The sequence below is a fragment of the Venturia canescens genome, chromosome 11, assembly GCF_019457755.1.
Source record: "Venturia canescens isolate UGA chromosome 11, ASM1945775v1, whole genome shotgun sequence".
NCBI lineage: Eukaryota > Metazoa > Arthropoda > Insecta > Hymenoptera > Ichneumonidae > Venturia > Venturia canescens.
This window is the reverse complement of record NC_057431.1, coordinates 9,472,032-9,491,616: the sequence shown is the minus strand read 5'-3', so window position 1 is coordinate 9,491,616 and position 19,585 is coordinate 9,472,032. Positions and strand designations below refer to the sequence as shown.

At 40.1% G+C, this 19,585-nt stretch overlaps 1 protein-coding gene across 2 annotated transcripts in view; it reads left to right on the top strand.

The window, feature by feature from the left end:
* The first annotated feature begins 14,777 nt into the window (after positions 1-14,777).
* Positions 14,778-19,585, top strand: part of mdy (midway) — a 99,997-nt gene continuing 95,189 nt past the window's right edge. Inside the window, exons 1-2 of one of the 2 annotated variants that reach the window (XM_043432051.1) lie at positions 14,778-14,994; positions 17,283-17,823. In XM_043432051.1, the coding sequence (XP_043287986.1) occupies positions 17,705-17,823 (119 nt within the window). In that variant the 5' untranslated portion in view covers positions 14,778-14,994; positions 17,283-17,704. Of the gene's footprint in view, positions 14,995-17,053; positions 17,824-19,585 lie in introns of both variants that reach the window. The other variant, XM_043432050.1, reaches the window with a different exon arrangement.

Genomic DNA, 19,585 nt, shown 5'->3' with positions numbered 1-19,585 from the left:
ATTTTATTCGTCCCTGGCTAAAATACTATAATTTTTTATGTAAAAAATCGCTTTAGAGAGCGCGCAGGGAAGACACTAAGGGAAATGGATCAAGAAAAAAGTGTTAATAAAAAGACGGATGGCTATGACAGGAATGGGCCAAGACAAGAAGAAACAAAATGCCTAAATAAGCAAATTTTTTATGCATAGTCCATACCCTTGTGTATTTATCTTCATATTTAAACACATTTATCTAAATAACTAAAAAGACGAACCTTTTAAAATTTGATAAGCGTGTCAGGCGACTACCCATTTAAATTCTGAGTAAATTTCAAGACTTTCTAAAGAAATTCGTTTCGTGCATGAACTACCTTAATTCGTCTTGAAATGGGACGTTGAATTTTGGTGTCCAAGACTCTATCCCAGGGTTGAAGGTTTTTTGTCTCGACTCGCTCAATGAACTTCCTTAATTTGTTGTGTGCAGGTAAAGAGATATTAGTAATATTAAATTTACGGGTATGTGAGAAATAGAACCGAACGTTATTGCTCTCAGGCGTATAAAGACGAAATTTCCTTTAAGGTTGTATTTATGTAGGGAGGTTTATATATTCGTATTATATAGGCAATATGAAGGCGAAGCTGCTGCCATAAGAGATCCCCCTCCCCTTTCGAGGGGGCGTTAAGGCGAGGGGTGAGTCGGTAGTTTGCGTTGGGGTTGAACAAGGGCGGGTAAAGATCGGAGGCGACGCCGCGCATACGCCCGCTCCCATTAGCATACAATTATCTTTATGCTTCTTTTATGATTCATATTTAGTGGGCTGCTTCCGGAGTCTTTCGCCAGTAGCCGCGCGCGGCGAGCTTTCTGCCCGCATTTTTTGCTCTCACGCTCCTGAGCCGGCAGGCAAAACGTCAGTATAACTCCCCGCCCCCTTTTCCCTTTGTGCTCTCCTTTGTCTTTTCCATTTGTCCTACCTCACCCTGAATTCTTCCATCCTGAGCTTGTATACACGCCCAACATAAAGCTCGTTTAACGCGGTGTTCCGTGCATAAGTATAAGTGTTTATAAAATAGCTCTTTCAACCTTTTGCTTCGTTGGAATCATCGCCTTTTTTGGTGCTCACTAGTTTTCCATTATTTTCCCACGCATCCGTACCCCTTCCAAGGCTAAATTTCTGCTTGATTGGTTGAAAAATTACGAAATGGAAATACTTGGCCGTTTAGCTTCTTGTAGCAACGTAGACGGGGTATTAAATCGTAAGAAAAAGTCCGTACAGTGATTCAGTAATAAGAGGTCCACGTCGTCGCAAGTATACTGCGCCGGAACCCCTTAATTGTTGAATTTCTCAAAAACTGTGCATCGGGAAGATAAACGACTTGGTACCTATGCTCCAGAGGTGCCTGATCCTCTCGTATACCCATTTTGAGATGTCACTTTTCGGACACCATGTAGATCCTTTGTTCTCTGTTCGCTTTATATCTTGTGAAGGGAAAATCGGATGCGAAAATGCCTAAGGACTTTTATCTTCAGAATCGAGTGATCTACTCGTCTAACTATTAATTGGTTATAACTTTCCGGACACCCTATAAACGAGGGCATGGGATTATTTGGTCCTGAGATCGCGAAACTGTTTTTTTTTTCGATTTTATTTCAAAACTGGATTAGCGATCGTGAAAAAAGTTTTGAGGGGGAATATCAGAGTAGCAGGCTGAAAATGAGGTATTTTTTGGGAATTTTTTTTTTAAAACCGACCCCATCAAATTATTTGAATTTTTTCGTACCAATTATTAAAGTTATGAAGTACACGAAGAAATTTTTTTTTTTTTTTAATTTTTAGTACATTTTATTAAGCAGAGGAGCACTCGCAGAATGACGTCTCAACAAAAGACTCCCCGGACGGTTGACAGCACAAGTGTTACAGTAAGCAACTGAAATCAAAAATTCAACAAGATTACTAAATTATAGTCGTACAGTTATCGCAGGATCGTAGGAAATTTGAAAATTTTGATTACAAAAAAATGGCGGCCATTTAAATAAATCGAATTTTACATTAAAATTTGGACTTAATTGTTAATGAAAAAAAGTAAAAAATTAAAAAAACTCTACGATTCGACGATAGCGACAAGTTTCCTGAAGAAAATCCTTTTCGAATGGCGTCGATTGGACAAAATTTGACAAAATCTGAGTTGTGCTGTCAACCATTTCGAGGAACATGGTTTTGAGAAAAACCCGTTTAAAGTTTTGAGAGGATAAAATTGAATGATGTACCTTAAATATTAATATGAAATAAGCTCTTACCGATTAGTCTGCTATCCTTGGACCATACACAAGCTCTTTTGCGCCCAAGCTCTTTTTTCACACTGATACTCCCCCTTAACCCGGTAGCTAAAAAAAAACTTTTTTCGAGTGGAGGTGAAAAGTTAAAAGAACTGACGTTTCTTAAGATTTGTCGACAGAATCCTCGTGGATCTATAAACCTAAAAATTCCACGTTTAAATCAGACCACGATATAGCACGAGCGAATGAATCAAGAATTCACAGTCATTGTTATGGCTTGTTATATCAGCGTGAATTTCTATGGTGGTCCATTTTCCCCCATTGTTTTCATGCATGCATTTTATTCAAATATTCTTACGCTCCGGGTCCTTATTCCACCTTCACGAACTCCTCAGTTAAGGCGGTGAACGAAGAGAGCTCGATAAATTCAACGAATAGCATTTGCGATCTTAACTGGAGCGAAATATATTTTCCGCTGACATAGTTTCGTTTAATCATGTCCTCATATACATAAGAAACGCTTGTCTTAAATCTTCGTATATTGTTTGTCTACACGATCTCGGTGAACATTTAACTCGAGACACATCCATACCGTCTCCATCCGAGTCTTTAAGGGGCTTCTACTCATGCCCCTGAAGTTATTAAATCAGTAAAATATTTCGAACCTTAACAATTTGTTTGGAAGCTCATTTTCAGGTACTTCGAGATTGCCAAACATTGAAAACAACACGCCACACTTTTTTATCCGTTTTTGGCTTCGATATTAATCGAGCAAAAAAATATTTGCATTACGTAATCGTGTCGATGAAAATATTCGTCTGGTATCTTCACGGTCGTGCAATAGATAAAAATATCCTGAATAAGAATCCGAAATTTTCGATAAAAACCCCTTAAAGCTGAGCCCCAATTAGAACATTCGAAACAGTATTTTTGGGGATTTTTTTACGAAGGGGATGGGACCGTGAGTTCAGTGATAATTGAGGGATGTTTTCACGTATATGTTTGAAAAATATTCTCAATATGAAACACGGAATGACACGGTATGTCCAGAATTTTCGAAGAAAAGCCAATTAATTGTTCGATCGAAAATATTTATCAGCGGAATAATAAAATACTGAAAAATTCGTTGCAGCATAATTTTTCTCGTGTCTAAAGAAAATTTCCCTCTAAAAAAAATTGCTCGACTCTCCCCCGCTTGGCTTCGTATCTCCAAAAATATCTACAATTAGCCTCCGTAAATACTCCTCTTGACCATTTGATCCTTCGATTCCAGCAGACGGAAAAAAATGATTTTCGCAGCCTCTGATCGAGCTTCAGCCTTAAGGTGGTTCCTCCACGAGACAGTTAAATTAGGAAATTATTTAAATTTGGCATACGTATTGTTCAACATATGAACAACACCTCTATAAAATTTTAACAAGTTTCACCATTCCGATCCCGAAATATATGTAATTGAAGTTGACTCAATTAACACGTAACATATGGACCATGCATAGGCAAACGGTACATTATTAATTCTACCGCTAGTACTAAAATTAGGAAGTTTATAAAAAAGGAGCAGGAGCTAGAACAGGATATCACAGATATTGTGAAAAAAAATCAAGGTGATTGACCATCTAGTTTGACAGATATAGCCTCGAGAAGTACGAAGGTTTAGGCTGCATACGATATATTTTGCAAGCGAACAAGCGAATGTCGTCTGTATGTACAACCTTTTCTGTGTGTTGAAGCGTAACCCGGATAGTTCCGTCAAAAAATTTACTCACGATGTCAGATCAAAAATACTTTTAGAATAAATTTTACGAAAGCAAATGATATTTGTACTATATCTGCTGGCACCGAGTACGTATATAGGGTCTTTACAAAGTTATTGATTACGATCCGAACGAATTATCAAGCCTTTTAATATGCAGACAGTACATAACTTTTGGTTGGGACTGTCGCAGAGGATCAACCTTAACGGTGCCCCTTAGAAGAAATCAGTTAAGGACTTTTCCTCTCAGAATAGCGTGATCAATGAAAAAACGTTAAAATAAAAAACGACTTTGGGGACACCCTGTACACGAGGGGCTGCGCTTGCCGTGTACGGGCGAAAACAAGCCACGGGACCACCGATAAACGACGTCGTTAGTACATATACATCGGTGGAAATAGAAGTGGAAAGCTCAGAGGACGATCGAACGAGCGTGAAATCGAGGGATCGATCTGCCTTTCAAGCCTCACACAGTGCAATCCTCCAACCCCCTCTCGCCTTGCAGAATAACACTGAGCTATTTTGCTCTTGGCTATCGTTGCTCCCATTGCCACCCATTTAGTCTCAACGAATGGTATAATATTTCTATCCACTTACCGATCAGCTCGCTTTGTCCCTTTATTCTCTACATTGGCATCATTAACGCACCGATATATTTCGTGAAAATCAACTCTATTCATATTCGCACGATCAATTGCTTCATATACATGCTCCGGCTTTGCTTTTCAAGCTTCCCTAACGAGCAAAAGCTCGAGCTCGAACATTCTCATTGATGGGATGATGCGAATGTGATGATTTTCGTTTAAATTAAAAAATTTAACACCGTCAATGAAAATTTGGTTACATTCTGAATGCTTCATTGCCAAAATAGCTTCTCGAAGAATGAGGAGGGGGAGGGGAAACAATTTTTACATCGTTTGCTCTTGTTTTGATAAAGTATTAATTAACAGCTACATGATACCTTCGTTAAAACATGTACGAATCTAATTAATTGGAGCTCGTGGTCGAAATTATGGTACGTGAAGCTTCAGTCAAAATTACGAATCGCCAGTACGTTAGGAGAGATACACAGCAGAGTTACTCTCCCGATATTCGATCCTGCACATCACGTTAATTACGTAAATGCGAGGGAACATTGTATTTCGCCGACGTACACAATGCAATCGTAATTTGTTTGAATCTGGCGATTTTTCTTGTTTCCCCATGTTCATATCCACCCTGTTCGGTGCTCTTGTATCAATTTTAACAAGCATCAAATAATTTTCGAATCAGAAAAATTCTACTCTGTGTTATTCGATTGAATTTCATTACACTTTTAAAACGTACGAGCGAGCCCAAAAGAAGTGAAATGAGTTCTATTTGGGACTGGGGAATCGAGTGGACCAGGGAGACCCAAATGAAACTTTTGCACCTGGCAATAATTCTGGTTTGAAGCTCTCGAGGGTAAGATTTTGATGGTTTTTGAGGCAAAGAAAAAGGTGCTCTCAGTTTCCTTTTCATCGTCGTCCTCAAACCTGATTTTATGCTCTTGCTAATGGGGGCTGATGTGAGCTACGTGAAAAATGTTCCGACTGGATATTTTCGGAGGTTGGTAAAGAGCCACAGAGAGAAGGAAAGAGAGAAAGAGGGTTGGAGAGCGGAGAGAAATTCGTAGGTGTTCTCTCGATGGGTATTCGATCTAAACGTGGTAGATCGTGTTCCTGGACCTTTTCCATGTCTCGAAGAGATTTTAGTGTTCTGTGTTCGGGTTAGAAGGTCGTTTGGAGTTTTCTACGTGGCTGTGTAGGAACTGCATCAGCTCACTAAGTTTGATTTTAGCGTTACGAGGAAATCACGGAGTGAAGAGAGCTCCCGTATACAGGGTGTCCCAAAAGTGCTTGCTGAAACTGAGCGAACGAAAAGTTTGTGTCATTCTGGAAATAAAAGTCCTGAGCCAATTGTCGCTGCGACCTATCGTTCGTGAGATATCGATCAACCAATGGGATTCGTTGCTCGGGACTGCGCAAAGGGGCGAGTCCGAGTTACTTCTCGACCAAGAATTTTCACTTTACAATTGATCTCTCGATCCTTCCTCTTCGTTCATTAATTATCTCAACTGTCGAAGATAAAAATGAAAAAAAAATCGTTTACGAGTTCGAGACACCCTGTAGATGAAATTTTGGTAAGCTCTAGAGGTGCCTGCTGTAAAAGTAGGGGATAGAAAGTCCGAGAGAATAGCTAATAACGTACGTGCTCCGAATACTAATCGATTTTGAGAGGAATATTTCCAGGAGTGTGGACCGAGCTCTCATGGACCATCCTCTTCTTGCCTCTTCTCCTTATCTGCCTTCACGAGATTCAAGAAGCTGCAACCGTCAGGAGGATTACACTCGAAGCTGGAACGTTATCATTGATTCTCTTGAAGATAGTCGTCTAAGATGGATTCGAAAATAATTTAGTTGAAAATCGTGTTGCAGAGCTTCGGCTTCCTGACCTATGTTAATTCCATGATTAGTGTCATGCTTTTCAAATAAGATTGGGAGTGTGCTCGAGGTATTAACGTCAGCGAGAAAAGAACCGGTTTAGTGGTAACTTTGCGTCGTTCTAGTAACTCTTGTTTTATGAGCAGTTGATAGGAAAGATTATGGGGAGTGAAGAAAGGAGATAAAGGGAGAGGAGGGGGGGGGGGAGAGATGAAAATATAGAGGGACAAGAAATGGAGGGGGAGAGAGAAAAAGATGCTGAGAGATTGCCTCGTCAGTGTCGTTTTGTCGCCTCTACGTGCCAGCCGACCACACCACGAATCGTCTCATGTCGCGATTATGTAAAGCACGTTGAGAGCCCTAAGAGTTAAGGTTGAATAGAGGGAGTGAGAGAAGGAAGTTGAAAGGAATGGAGGTTCCAGGAGTTGAGGAAGGACTGGATCTCATGCTCGCGTCCTTGCCATTCTCTCCGTCTTTGTCTCTTTGGATACCTGGTGACGTAAGTACCGTGTTAGTTTAAGGGGCTACGTCCCAGCCAGGAGAGCTAACTAATAGCCTCTTAGCCTCAGCTTACGTGGATCAAGCTCTACCTCCTGGCTCACCAGTTCCCCTTGCCTCTCCGCTGCCAGTCCCTTTCACCGATCTCGCCGCATCCCCCGATCTCAGGCACGCAGAAGCTCGTAGCCGCACGTAAACCTCTCGTATGTGGATGACCACCTTGCACTTCCGCGACCTTCTCACTCGCCCATAATCCTCTAGGGGCTTGCAAACACGAATTTCTGGAGGTGCGTTTCATCCGTGGGCTCGCCTGTGTACACACCAAAGTCGAAGATCGCTTTAATACGACACGACAGCCTAGTTTTTCCCTCTCCGAATGATATTTCACGAGTTTTCTTCTCCAACGCTTCAAATGCCGGTTAATTAACCAGTTCTCTCACGAAGATCATAAAATTCCAAGAAGAAAAGTCCTCGAAAATTTTTCTCCAGGCCCCACCGTTCCCGAGATATCGATCAAAAGACTTCTGACCAATCGGCTAAGCCAGTGGCCACGCCCCTGCTACCGGATTGGTTGCAACGAACCACCTCATATCTCGGCTCCGGTGCGTCGTAGAGCAAAACGCCTGAGAACTTTTCTCTTCAGAATCTTTCGGTCCGTGCGTCACAGCTCGGCCAGAGGCTTTGGAGCACCCTGTAAACCGTCGCAGGCTCAGGGAGGCGTTAATTTATTTAGCCATCAGGAAGCAGAAGAAAAGAGGGATGAGGGGGGTGCCGCAGTACATTCTAACTGGTTACCATGCTCGACGAGTAAGCCCCCACGAGGAAGCGTGTACGCCAGCTGAAAACGAACGACTGCCAGGGCTCCAACGATGACCAGGTACGTTCGTAGCTCTTGTATCGACGACGGCTTTTCCAACCCTTTGAAATATCACTCCCGTGGCTCCACCGCGTCGGAATCCACCTTTTTCCTGTCCAGCCTTTTTCCCCGCCGCTCTCCTCAGCCGCTTCGCCCACCTTTGTCCCATATTGCGGGATCCCGTCTGACTCTGTCTGTCTGTTTTTACTTTTTAACTCTTTTATCCCCATTCTACGAGCCATTCAACCTTTCAGCACCAAAATTTGGCCAATTTTATTCTCACCTCCTTCCTCCACCCTCGATCTTACAAATCCCTCTTTTAACTCCGTTTATTTTCCACCTAAACATTACAATTCTTCCAAATAATTTCAAACATTTTCTACTAACAATCGTCGTACCCCTTCGGATGAAATGACTTATATTCAAGTCACCCAGAACGACGAGCACTCGAGCAAGAATTATATACCGAGCTATCTGTCTCCACCTTTTATATATGCACACACATACGTACATAGACGTGTTTTGCACACGCATTGCATATATAAATATACAGACACGAGGTTTTCTCCGCAATTCCATGCTCGCTCTCTCGCCTCTCGCTTCTCAACGAAATCTAAATTAATTCCACGTGCCTCCGGTGCTCCAGCTTGGCTCCTCACACAGTTTCACGCATCGTGGATTAAAATAACCATGCTCAGGCGTTTCACTAATACGAATGGTACACGATGGATAAAAATGTGATACTCGTGTTTTATTTACACGTTTCGTGTGTTATTTCGAGGAGTTCGAAATAAATGAAAATTTCAACATCTTCTTTTTCTTCACCCTTCGACTATACAACAGTGCGAATTTCCACCAGCGAAATGGAAATTACGGAGCAACATTCGAAACGACCTTTTTCGAATGGATTTTTCTCGACACTTTATCGTCGAAGGTTCATTTAATTATGACCAAATGATCGGGCAGAAAATTTTACCCCTAAATCAACTACTCATGTCTCCATTTTGAATTTCATTTTCACCTCGAAAACGTGAGTTGAAATCGTGAAGTTCCAATTCGCTGCTGTGAGCGGTTCGAACGTCCTCGGACGAGGGTGCACTCGAAGGGTCGATTTTCCCGAATGATTTTCACAGCAATGATCGCTTTTATTTAGAAAATTTTTGTTTTTAGAATTTTCTCACTTAAATTCGTCGAAAAAATTATTTTCTAGAGAAGCTCTTCCATCCCGATCGAATTCTCAACTTTGCCAAGTTTTCTTGGATTCTCGAGAGCACTGACCTCGTTCCCCCTCGTTTTTTTTACGGTTTAGTAATCGCTGTAAGAAATATCAATTTGCGCAAGCCCCGGAGAACAATTGGACGAGGGAGAGGAAGGAACAGAGGGAAAGGAGAAAAAGACTTGGACGGTGGAGCCCTGGACCACCGGAAAATTGTATTTTACTCTCCTCCGTACGCGATAAATGGTCTTCGTGTGTTGGAACCGTGTGTATAAGAATGTCTGTGTGTCGGTTAAACTAACCGGCATACAATAGCTTCTGTTGCAGACGTCTGGCAGAAATGATCGTTAAGGGTCAGTTTCACCGGCGAAACTTTTCGTGAATTACGATTTTTCGAAAAAAATTTCACTCCTGACATCCAAAAGGAGTTTTCGAGTTTCCAGAAACGTTGGGACGAGACTGCACTTAAAAAATGATTTTCACTCGAAAAAAAGATTTTTTCAAATGATTTTTCTCTCATTGTTTCGTGACGGTAGAAATAAAATTTGTATGGAAAAAAAAATGACGAGCCGCGGAAATTGGATGGATGGGACGACTTGTTCTCGCTTTGGATTTTTATTCGCTATAACTTTTCTCGTTGGTGGAGAAAGAGAGAGAGAGAGAGAGACAGTCTGGAATACGGAAAATCCACCCTTTCGCTGAGGGAGAAATAATCCGTGAAGAAAGATAGAAAGAAATAAAAAAACGAAGACAAAAGTTTCCAAGACTTTTCCATCTCTCGCGAGAATTTCTGTTGGATTTTTTTCCCCCGTTGCTGCTTTTTTCTTGTTTTCTCCTTCTTTTTCCCCCTTCTGTCGAACCTTCGACGACGCTTGTTCTTCTCGAAGATGCTTCTTCATTCACCGAGCTCTCGAAGAGGAACCAATATTGCGAAAGTTTTGGTCGTTGACCGACGCGCGTGACTCTCGACCGTTACATCGGACTTTGAGAGTTTCTCGATCGTTCCTCTTTCTCTCACGACCCCCACTTCCTTTTTTATTCTCTGGTCCCTCAGTGACCTGCGACTTTTCGTCTTCGAGCAAGAATGAAGAACCTTACAGAATGGATAGGAGACGAAGGAAAATACGGGACCGAAGAATCGAGGCAAAAAATACAGCAAAAAATATCCCGAGGATAGGGATGTCTGACCAAATACTGACCGTTACTACTGATGCCTCGGAATCGAGCCTCTTATTAATCGTTTTCCCTTTGTGGCAACGCACAATACTTATTTTTTTCTGCACAGCTCCAAAACGTTGATCGGTAGATAATCCCATGGTCGTATTTTTCCGATCTTGTTATTAAGGTAGTTCATGCACGAAACGATTTTCTTAAGGAAGTCTTGAAATTTACACAGAGTTCAAAAGGACAGTCGACTGACACGCATGTCAAATTTTAAAGGGTTTGTCTTATTGGCTATTGAGATAAACGTCTTTAAATATGAAGAAAAATATACAAGGGTATAGGGACTGCGTAAAAAATCGTTTATCTTCCCATATAACGAGTAAATGCTTCTTGCGAAGTTTATGAAAAAAGTTCACAATAGAAATTAACGCCTCCAGCAATGCTTAAAACGCGCTAAAATAAAAACTGTTTTTAAAAAAGATAGCAATAGAAATTAATAAAAAAAAAATTTTTTTTATTGTTTTTTTTTTTTAAATTACAATATAAAAGTCACGTTTCCTGAAGCACTATGAAAAAAAAGTTGCTCCACGGTCTGCATCATTTCTTTGTGAAATGTGGATAGATCTGCAAAACGTAAAAAAATATTTGTAAAATAAAATTGTAGTTATAGTCTGTCGAGCGGGATATTTGAAATTCGAAAAATTTAGCAGTTTACGGCAGTTTTAAAAAAAGTGTGCATTTTGTGTCACGAACACTTTAATGATGTTCATAAAATTTTTTAATCACAATATCAAAAATACGACTCGTCAGAATACAGAGAAAACAATTTCGAATATTTAAAAAAAGCATTAAAAAATATAAAAAACTATATGATTTATCATGCAGACCGCGCCAGAAAACGTAGTTTTGAGAAAAACGCATTTAAAGTTTCGAATCCGCATCAAGTTCCTCGGTGGGTAGTCACGTTTTCTGTAATAACTTTCGATTTATAGGGAATTTTTACAATCGACTTTCACAGAAATACGCTTAAAAAAGAATAATAATCTTTTTAAAAAAATCGGTTTTTTGAAAATTCTGGACGTATGCAAGGCTTTAAGTATATAACGAAGGTCTGGAAAAAAATTTGAGACGATTATTTTACGAGTAATAACGATATAATACCTTAAAAACTGAACGAAATTGGTAAATGAGCACTCGTAACATCACATTCGCTTATTTTAGCATTTTGTGTCTTCTTGGCTTAGGCCATTCTTGTCATAACTTTCTTTAGCACTTTTTTCTTGATTCATTTCTCCTTGGGCTTTCTAAAATTATTTTTTACATAAAAAACTTTTTTACAAAAAATAAAAATATTTGAGCCAGGGACGAACGAAATTTATACGAATAAATAACTTTGACATTAATTTAAAGTGATAATATCTTTAATTAGGAAGCAAAAACTGACCCAATTCAGACACCCATAAAATACGACTCTTCGGACATAATCTACCTTAAATATTTGAAAGAACAAGTTTGCAAAATAGAAAAATTTTTTGAAGAATAAAATTTAGTTCGTTTAGACCCTTTTTTCACAGTCGATTTCATAAAGTTCATTTTTCCCTCGAATCCTTTCGGGCTCTCAATTATTTTTGTTGAATTTATAAGAGTTTTAATAACATTTTTTAAAGTTGAAGAAAAAACGAGGTTGGACAATAAAAAGTGTGTAACCGCAGTAAAAGGATTTTTGGTTTATAGTTGAGTAAAACGCATACGTATCTTTTAACGTCGGTCTTTAATTGTCGTGACGAATTAATTCCTCTTAATAGTTTTAGCCGAGCAGCTATTAAAATAACGGGCATGCGGGCGATTGTACTGTGAAATCGTAAAAGGTGGAGAAACGCGTTCGAATGTCGTGAATGTTGACGAGAAAAACGAGCCCGCAGGGTTTCTTTGTTATTTCTCTTCCCGGTAGTTTCGTGTGTACAGAAATTTTTGTGCCAAATCATTGAGGTATTTGCTCGCATGAATAAATGGAAAAAAATATTCGAACAATTAGACAGTTGACCGTCGTGGAGAAAAAATGAGATGAATCACGATTTTTATCGAGTTCAATATTTCCAGAGCTGCAAGATATTTTTCGGACTCCAGTCGAACGATATTAAACCGCCGTTAAACTCGTAGGCAGTCGTAAAACCGGAGGCGGAATAGGTTTGCACATACGGTTATAAAAAAACTTATCACAAATCTCGGCGAACGTACGGTGGAATTTTAAATACGATTTTCCAACCAAGTGTCCAGTTGAAAAAAATCGTTCCTCCAGTCGTTATCACTTCCTTACTCTTTTATATACATATTCATAGCTACAGACCGTCTCAGAAGTTTTCGTCGAGCTCCGGAGTATAGTTTTTCAAATTCTGAGAAGAAAAGTCCTTGAAAATTTTTTTCTCCGATGCCTCGTTCCTGAGATACAGTGACAATAGTGAATGACCAATCCGGCATGCTTGTACAGAGTGGGCGTGGCGTGCAGCGCGTGATAACGCTCGGGCCTGCACGCGTGGCTTCCCCCACTCCCCCGACCAAGCGCCGCATTGGCTTTTACTAATGAAATGATTTCTCGAGAACGGTGCTTCCGATCAAAAAATGGCCAAGGACTTTTTTCTTCATAATTGTGTCACCCATTCGCTCTCAAATTTTCAAAGAGTAATTTTGCATCACTCTGTAGATTCACGCATTTATGTGTGATCGTAGACTTTCGTCTCTTCACATTTCTATGCTTTTCCTTATCAGAGGCGTTGGGAGAGTTAAAAAGGGAATATGACTTTTGCGACTACATAAATCTCACTCTTGCTGAGCTATAATTTTTATCACCCATCTATCCATACACGGGAATATAACTTTATGCGCTCCAGAGGTACGTCCAGAAGGCAAGGATCGATCGGTTTGTTATCGATTTCGATAACACTTGGCAACACTTGGTCTCCTGCACATTTATCTTATTTACCACATACATGCATACGGACTCTCTCGTTCTCGTATCGCTACAAAAAGCGTGAAATTTGTGGCCTGAGGAACGTTCGATATCGACTAAGAGCAACACGTTGGTGAAATGAATGACCTGAAGAAAAAATGAATTAGCGGCTCGCTCGTTTATAGAAATGGATGTTGAATGGCGTCAGAGAAAGTCTCTACGACAAAAAAAATATTTATGGCAACATTTATTGATAAAAATAATAAAAATGTTTTCAAAATTTCATATTTTTGAAAAATTATTGGGTTTCTAAATGAAATTATCAAAACCCGACGAAGAAAATAGTTATAAATCAGCCACAGTATTTGACAGGTGAAAAAAGCTGAAGTGGCTGACTCGAGGTGTTTTGTCAGATAAATCAGGGCCTCTTGAATCCCCCGTGGGTTTCTGGCATCCTCCAAGTGAATCAGAGTTGGTGGTTTGTGGTTTTGGTCGGTGAAACGTTGAAGAAGACTTGACGACGATACCAAAGGCAAACTTTGCTGGTGGCTGAGATAATCTTTTTCGGCATGTCTTATATACGAAGAGTGGAAGAAAGTGCAGAGAGATTTGGCCCGAGTGCGAGTGGGATCGAGTGGGTTTGGGAGGGAGAAAAAAAACATGGAACGAAGATACACACAGAGAGCGTGGCAGTGAAAAATTTTCTTGGATGAGAGGGAGAAAAAAAAGAGACAGAAAGAAGATTCAGATAACGTTTAACGAGAAAGTTATAATTGGAGGGAACGAAGGGTTGCAACGGTGCGGGACGTCGGAAGTTGCAAGAGCAGAGGGGCGAGTAAGAAAAATATATTCTCGCAATTAGATTTCTTTTGGTCTGATGAGATTTTTGTTCGGAGCAACGAGAAAACTTAATTATTCTTCCATTTTATCCGTTATTCATTCCCCACCTTTGAAAACCTTCAAAATATCATTCTCGAAAATTCAATAGCCACAAATAACTCGGCTAATATTTTCCCAACAGATGATCCTCGACTTATCTCACACCTTCAGTCAATATTTGTCCATTCGAGCATAGTCGAAGACGAAGAAAAAACATCGTCGACGATATTTCGATTCCCAAGTCCACCGGGTGTCTGGGAAATGATTTTTAAGCCACGCCAATAAACGGCCCGTGAAAATCCAAAGCGAAAAGTCCTCGGGCACAATTTTGTCCGAAGCGCCGTTGCCGAGATATCGAAACGTGGGCGTCGGCCAATGAGGCGCGCCGCCAGGGGGGCGTGGCCAGCGTCACGTGACTGCTCCGGCCTATCGCTCACCGCGACGAGAGTCTCTGTTCTCGACGCGCATTCCTCTGCACTAATCGCTTGATAACTCATCAACGGCGCATCGGAGAGAAAAATGCCCAAAGACTTTTCTCTTCGGAATCGCTTAAGCTCTTCAAAATCAGTATTTTCGAAAATGATTTTTCGGACACTTTGTATGCGACGCGCAATCGGTCGGCGCCGCTTATCACGTCGCGCCTGACGCTTCATAATCTCCGGACGCTCCGGTCGCGAGCCAAAGCATTACAAAAAAGTCACGACGAATGACTCGACGTTCGTATTCGAATGTAGATGACTAAATTCATCAGTTAGCGGTAGTTCATCGTCTCCGCCGGTTCTGTCGACTATTTTTATTTTTTATTTTTCATTCCACTCCAATGATTCGTCACTCGCATAACCGTGATACGATATTTTTTCAATCGTTTCAATCAAGTGCAATCAACATTTAATCATTGCGTCAATATAAAGCACACTGCCAATCTTGATAATTTTTATTCAATCTTTCACACATTTATCTACAAGGTAATCACAAATTTGTTTTTCATTCTCGAACAACTTTCACATCAGCAATAATCGATTGAGTGATGAATGATTTTTTAAAATTCATCAAGAAACGTTCCACCTTTTCGACTTTTTTATTCGCGCTTATTTTCGTCATTTATTCGCGTAAGCTGTTTCGACTTTTCATGTATTTATAGAAGGGCAGAGTTTCCTGTGTGGAATACTACACTGCTCGCTGAATCCACTTGACTCTTGATCGGTCCACTCGACGCCATGAGGTTCCCCCGACTTCGAGTCCCTGCTATTTACATAACACGTGTATTTTCCTCTTTCTCTGACGCTCGTTGAATTTTTGATTTTGTACATTTGGAGCTCTTCAGCCCTCGTGTACAACGTTGTCGAACAATAAATGGACTGGTGCACCATTGTAAACATCGGTTTCGAGTGTCGCTCTACAATAATTGATTTTTGAATGAGCTTCGCGTGGGATAAACGACCGTGGTAAATTCACGAGGACAATGCTCAATTGATATTTAATCTGTTGCTTGTTATCAGTTTTCTTGTTATCTCCAACGATTATTTCAATTTAAGTCAAAAATACCTCGTTCCATCCTTCGGGTTGTAGCGAATTTTCATGAATTGTTTCACTTGAAAATTCTTCATCCAATAAAAGATTTTTTTAGAAATTTCGAAATTAGACATATTTCGATCTAAAAATTGGTATTAAAAAATCGAAAATTTCAAATTCAACGAAATTTTTCGATCCAATCATTTCCAGGAGTCACTACTTGATTACTTGATTTATGAAAACCGATTTAATTTTCCCTCCTTTTACGAAATCAGCGAGAATTGATATCACAAATTTGCAAATTTCTCATTCAAATTTCAAATTCAAATATCATTGAATGAAAAATTTCGAAAAACAAGCTCGGATAAAGAATTTTCAAATTCATTAAATTTTCCAAACAAAATTAAAACATTTCGTAATAAACAATTATTAATTCCATAAATTGAATTGTTCAATACATGTTTTAGTGAATTTCGTTTAAATGAATTTATGATTTATTAATTTATTAATTATTTCGAATTTTATCTATTCATTTTCCCAATTCGAATGTGAATATTTGATCTTCAAATTTTCATCGACACTCGCCATAGATTCCGAGCTCTTATGAAAATATAATTGAGCCATGTTTCATAAAGCTCGATAAAGCTGAGGGAATGTATCTCGAATGGTAGCTAATAAAACTTTGTTTTGCTTATTCGATTAATAAAAAAACTGATTGAAATTTGGCTATTTCGAGTCCAACCATCGTCCTCATTTCGTCTGCATTAAAGCACGATCCAATTCCGTTCATCAGAGTTTTGTCTGATGGTAGATTTCTCCTAAATTTCAAATTTAATTACTCCCCATTCCATTTTGTTTATTTATTCCTCGGTTTTAGCGTTTGGTTAACAGTCGTTCTCTGAACAGCAATGCGTTCTCATTTGTAAACACGCTAATTTATTGAATTGAATCTCGAGTAACATTGGTCCATGGTTTCCGGCTGATTTGTGTACAAAACTCATTCGTCGCAGTTTGCACCAATAACTTTTCTCAAAACGAGGCTGAAGTTTGCAACGTTGGACTCGAACGGAACGAACGAAAAAAAATTTGCGACTGACCAATTTTTTATTTCACAAATCATTGGTGCAGGTTGAAAAACTACAAATTGCAAATTCGGCGTAGAAAACAATTGGAGATTCACTGGAATTATTTGAGGGGTTTTTCAGAGCATTTCGTTGGACTCCAACGTTGCAAACTTCAGCGTCATTTTCTCAAACGGATAAATAATCCGGTTCAATCGGGCCTCCAAAATTATTGAGTTTCAAAAAAACAACCGTCCCATCAAAAATACTTCGTCGCCCAATTTCAATGACCCGAAACACACGAAAAATCTGTTCGAATGTGCGATACTCGCAATTACAAAAAAAACATTCAAAATAGTTATCGAAATAATAAAATCTCTAAACTGTCACGCGTGAATAAAAAATAACTTACGAGTCCCTCGAGAGTAAATTTTTATTGAATTTGTGTAAGAGTCACAAAAATCGTCGAGAACATGCATCGTAAAACGATGAAGTTGCCAAGAATATCGAGACTTGAGTAAAAGTGTGAAAAACAAGAAAACCAAATTTTTGGGTAAAAAAAAACGAGAATATAAATAATAAATAATAATGAAAATATCGATTAATAATACCGAATAAAAATGATTAATAAATCATTCCAATCGTGGATGACTGAAAAAAAAATCGATAATCCTTTACAGAAGAATGACAAAAGGAAATGTAAATGGAAAAAATTCTCAGTGAATTATCACGAATGATAGCTCGTCATTGATAATTTGGAGTTGAGAATAATTGGTGGCAATATGTGTCGGTGATAAAGCGGAAAGGAAAAGAGTGAAGGTGCGATAGGCCGGGGTGTGAGAAGGATCGAGAGAAGCCGGCGTCCGCGCAACTCTCGTTCTTGTGTCATCTCGTCGTGGATTCAGGGCCGATCGAAAGCCACGAGTCGCCCCGTTCGTTTTGGATATTGTGGAAAAAATCAATGGGAAAAAAGTGGTATACGATAATCTGTTGGAAAGTTTAAAAAGTGGTGTGATATCGAGTGACAAGTGGGACTGGTGGTCGGTGGATAAAACCACCGGAAGAGAAGGACACTTATTGCCCACGTGCATTTACGAAGAAGATGAGAGATCACGAAAATAACGAGAGTCGAGTCAGGCTGCGACGCACCAAGAGCGTCACAAGGGCCGAGGAAATACAACGCGCTGATCTCATGGTTCGAAAATCACAGCCTGATAAACCGTGAGTCAATTGCATGTCATCGTTCGATTCTATGCTCGAAATATTTCGTGGCGATAATTCTAAGTACGAAAATACGAGAGTTTTCGACTTCGGACGCGGAGACACTCGACACACGCAACTTCGTGCAGCACACTTTTTTTACGAAATATTTTCACACGAGGCGAGCTCCCAGCGAGCTCGGACCTTGGCCAGTCCGTTGAGAGTTTTAGTCTCTCATTTACTTTGAGAAAACAGTTAAATTATGACGTTCTGATGCTCGGAGAGTCGAGTGAGGTTTCCAAATTCATTTTGTAATCGCGAGCCTTTTTATTTTATTCGATCTCCGGGACGAAGACGTGCTCGACCGAGGAATCTGGAGAGGAGAAAAGTAACGTTTTGTCAACTGCGCCGGCGCGGGAGTGCTCCGTGCTCGCAGAGAACTCGCTGCTTTTTTCTTCTCATTCTCGTCCCGTCTCTATTGTCGTCGTTTGTCGAACTACACCATGCACGCGGTCTCTCGAGACACGAAGCATTCGATTATCAAAATACTTCGCGGTGGGGGAAACCGCCTCGTCCAGCTGGACGGACTCGCTTTACTCACGCTCTCTCTCACTCTCTCTCTCTCTCTCTGCACACTCGCCTTTCGCTACGCACAACACTGTTTCGCGCTGCGATCGATTATCGTCGTGGTCAACCCACGAAGTTCCGTTCCCACTTTACCGTTTGCTGATAACCTCGCAATCGGGTTTTCTCACCTTCGACTCGTTCCCAGTTTTTCTTGATGCCGAGAAAACGTTAGAGAATCTTTATCGCCGTCCATCGTTTTTTTGTCAGTGTTGAGTGAAATTTTTCCCTTTCAAATCTTGCAAGTGTCAAATAAATCAAGCAAAAGTTTTTTCCTTCAATGTTGAAAATTTTGTCGGAAATTCAGTGAGATTTCGTTTTTCATTGTTTTTCTTTGGATTCTTCACACATTTTTTAATCTAGATGAATCATTCGAAAGAACGTCAATTATGATTCTGATTTTCCACCAACTTTTTATGGAATTTCTTTCCAAGTTTGCACGAGCACAATAAGCAGGGGGGCTCGGAACTGTTATTGGTACTTTGAGAATTTAGTGGCACCTTCGGGAACGTCTTCAGTGTCTAAAAAGTAGATCTTCCAGAGATAAAAATCGTAAACTAACCTCCAAATTATACAAAAAAGTCCTCATTGACACTTTTAGGACTTTGACAGACAACTGAGAACTGTGATTATGAAAAAAGGATTCGAGGTGTCAGAATCGTTAAATTCGTCAGTGGAATGGGCATCGAGCCCAATTTTCGCAGAAACCGTGGAGCCACCCGAAATTCTTTGTCCCCGGCGACGGGTCCCCCTGGCCCGTGATTGGTTGGAACAAAAAATGAAATATCTTTAGAACGGTGAGTCGTATAGAAAAATGGTAAAATACATTTTCACTCGATATTTCACAATCTTTAGTCTCCCGGGGCTCCGCAGCTTCATTTTGAATTCTCTCTGTAAAACCTGTGCATGTATACATACGTACATAGAGTTGAGAGTCGAAAACGCGTCGGGTGAATCGCGGTTTTGCAAACACACTCTGGACATGTACACAACGAGATAGGAGCAGGCGGCTCGAGGAGGTTTGACTTGGCGAACACTCGGCCAAAGACCGGACGCCGAGTCAGCCAATCTAAAAGCCACAACTTGCTATATCTATATTTATATATCTCTGTATATAGACGTGTGTACCTATATGAACCGCAGTGGCTAACAAAGTCCG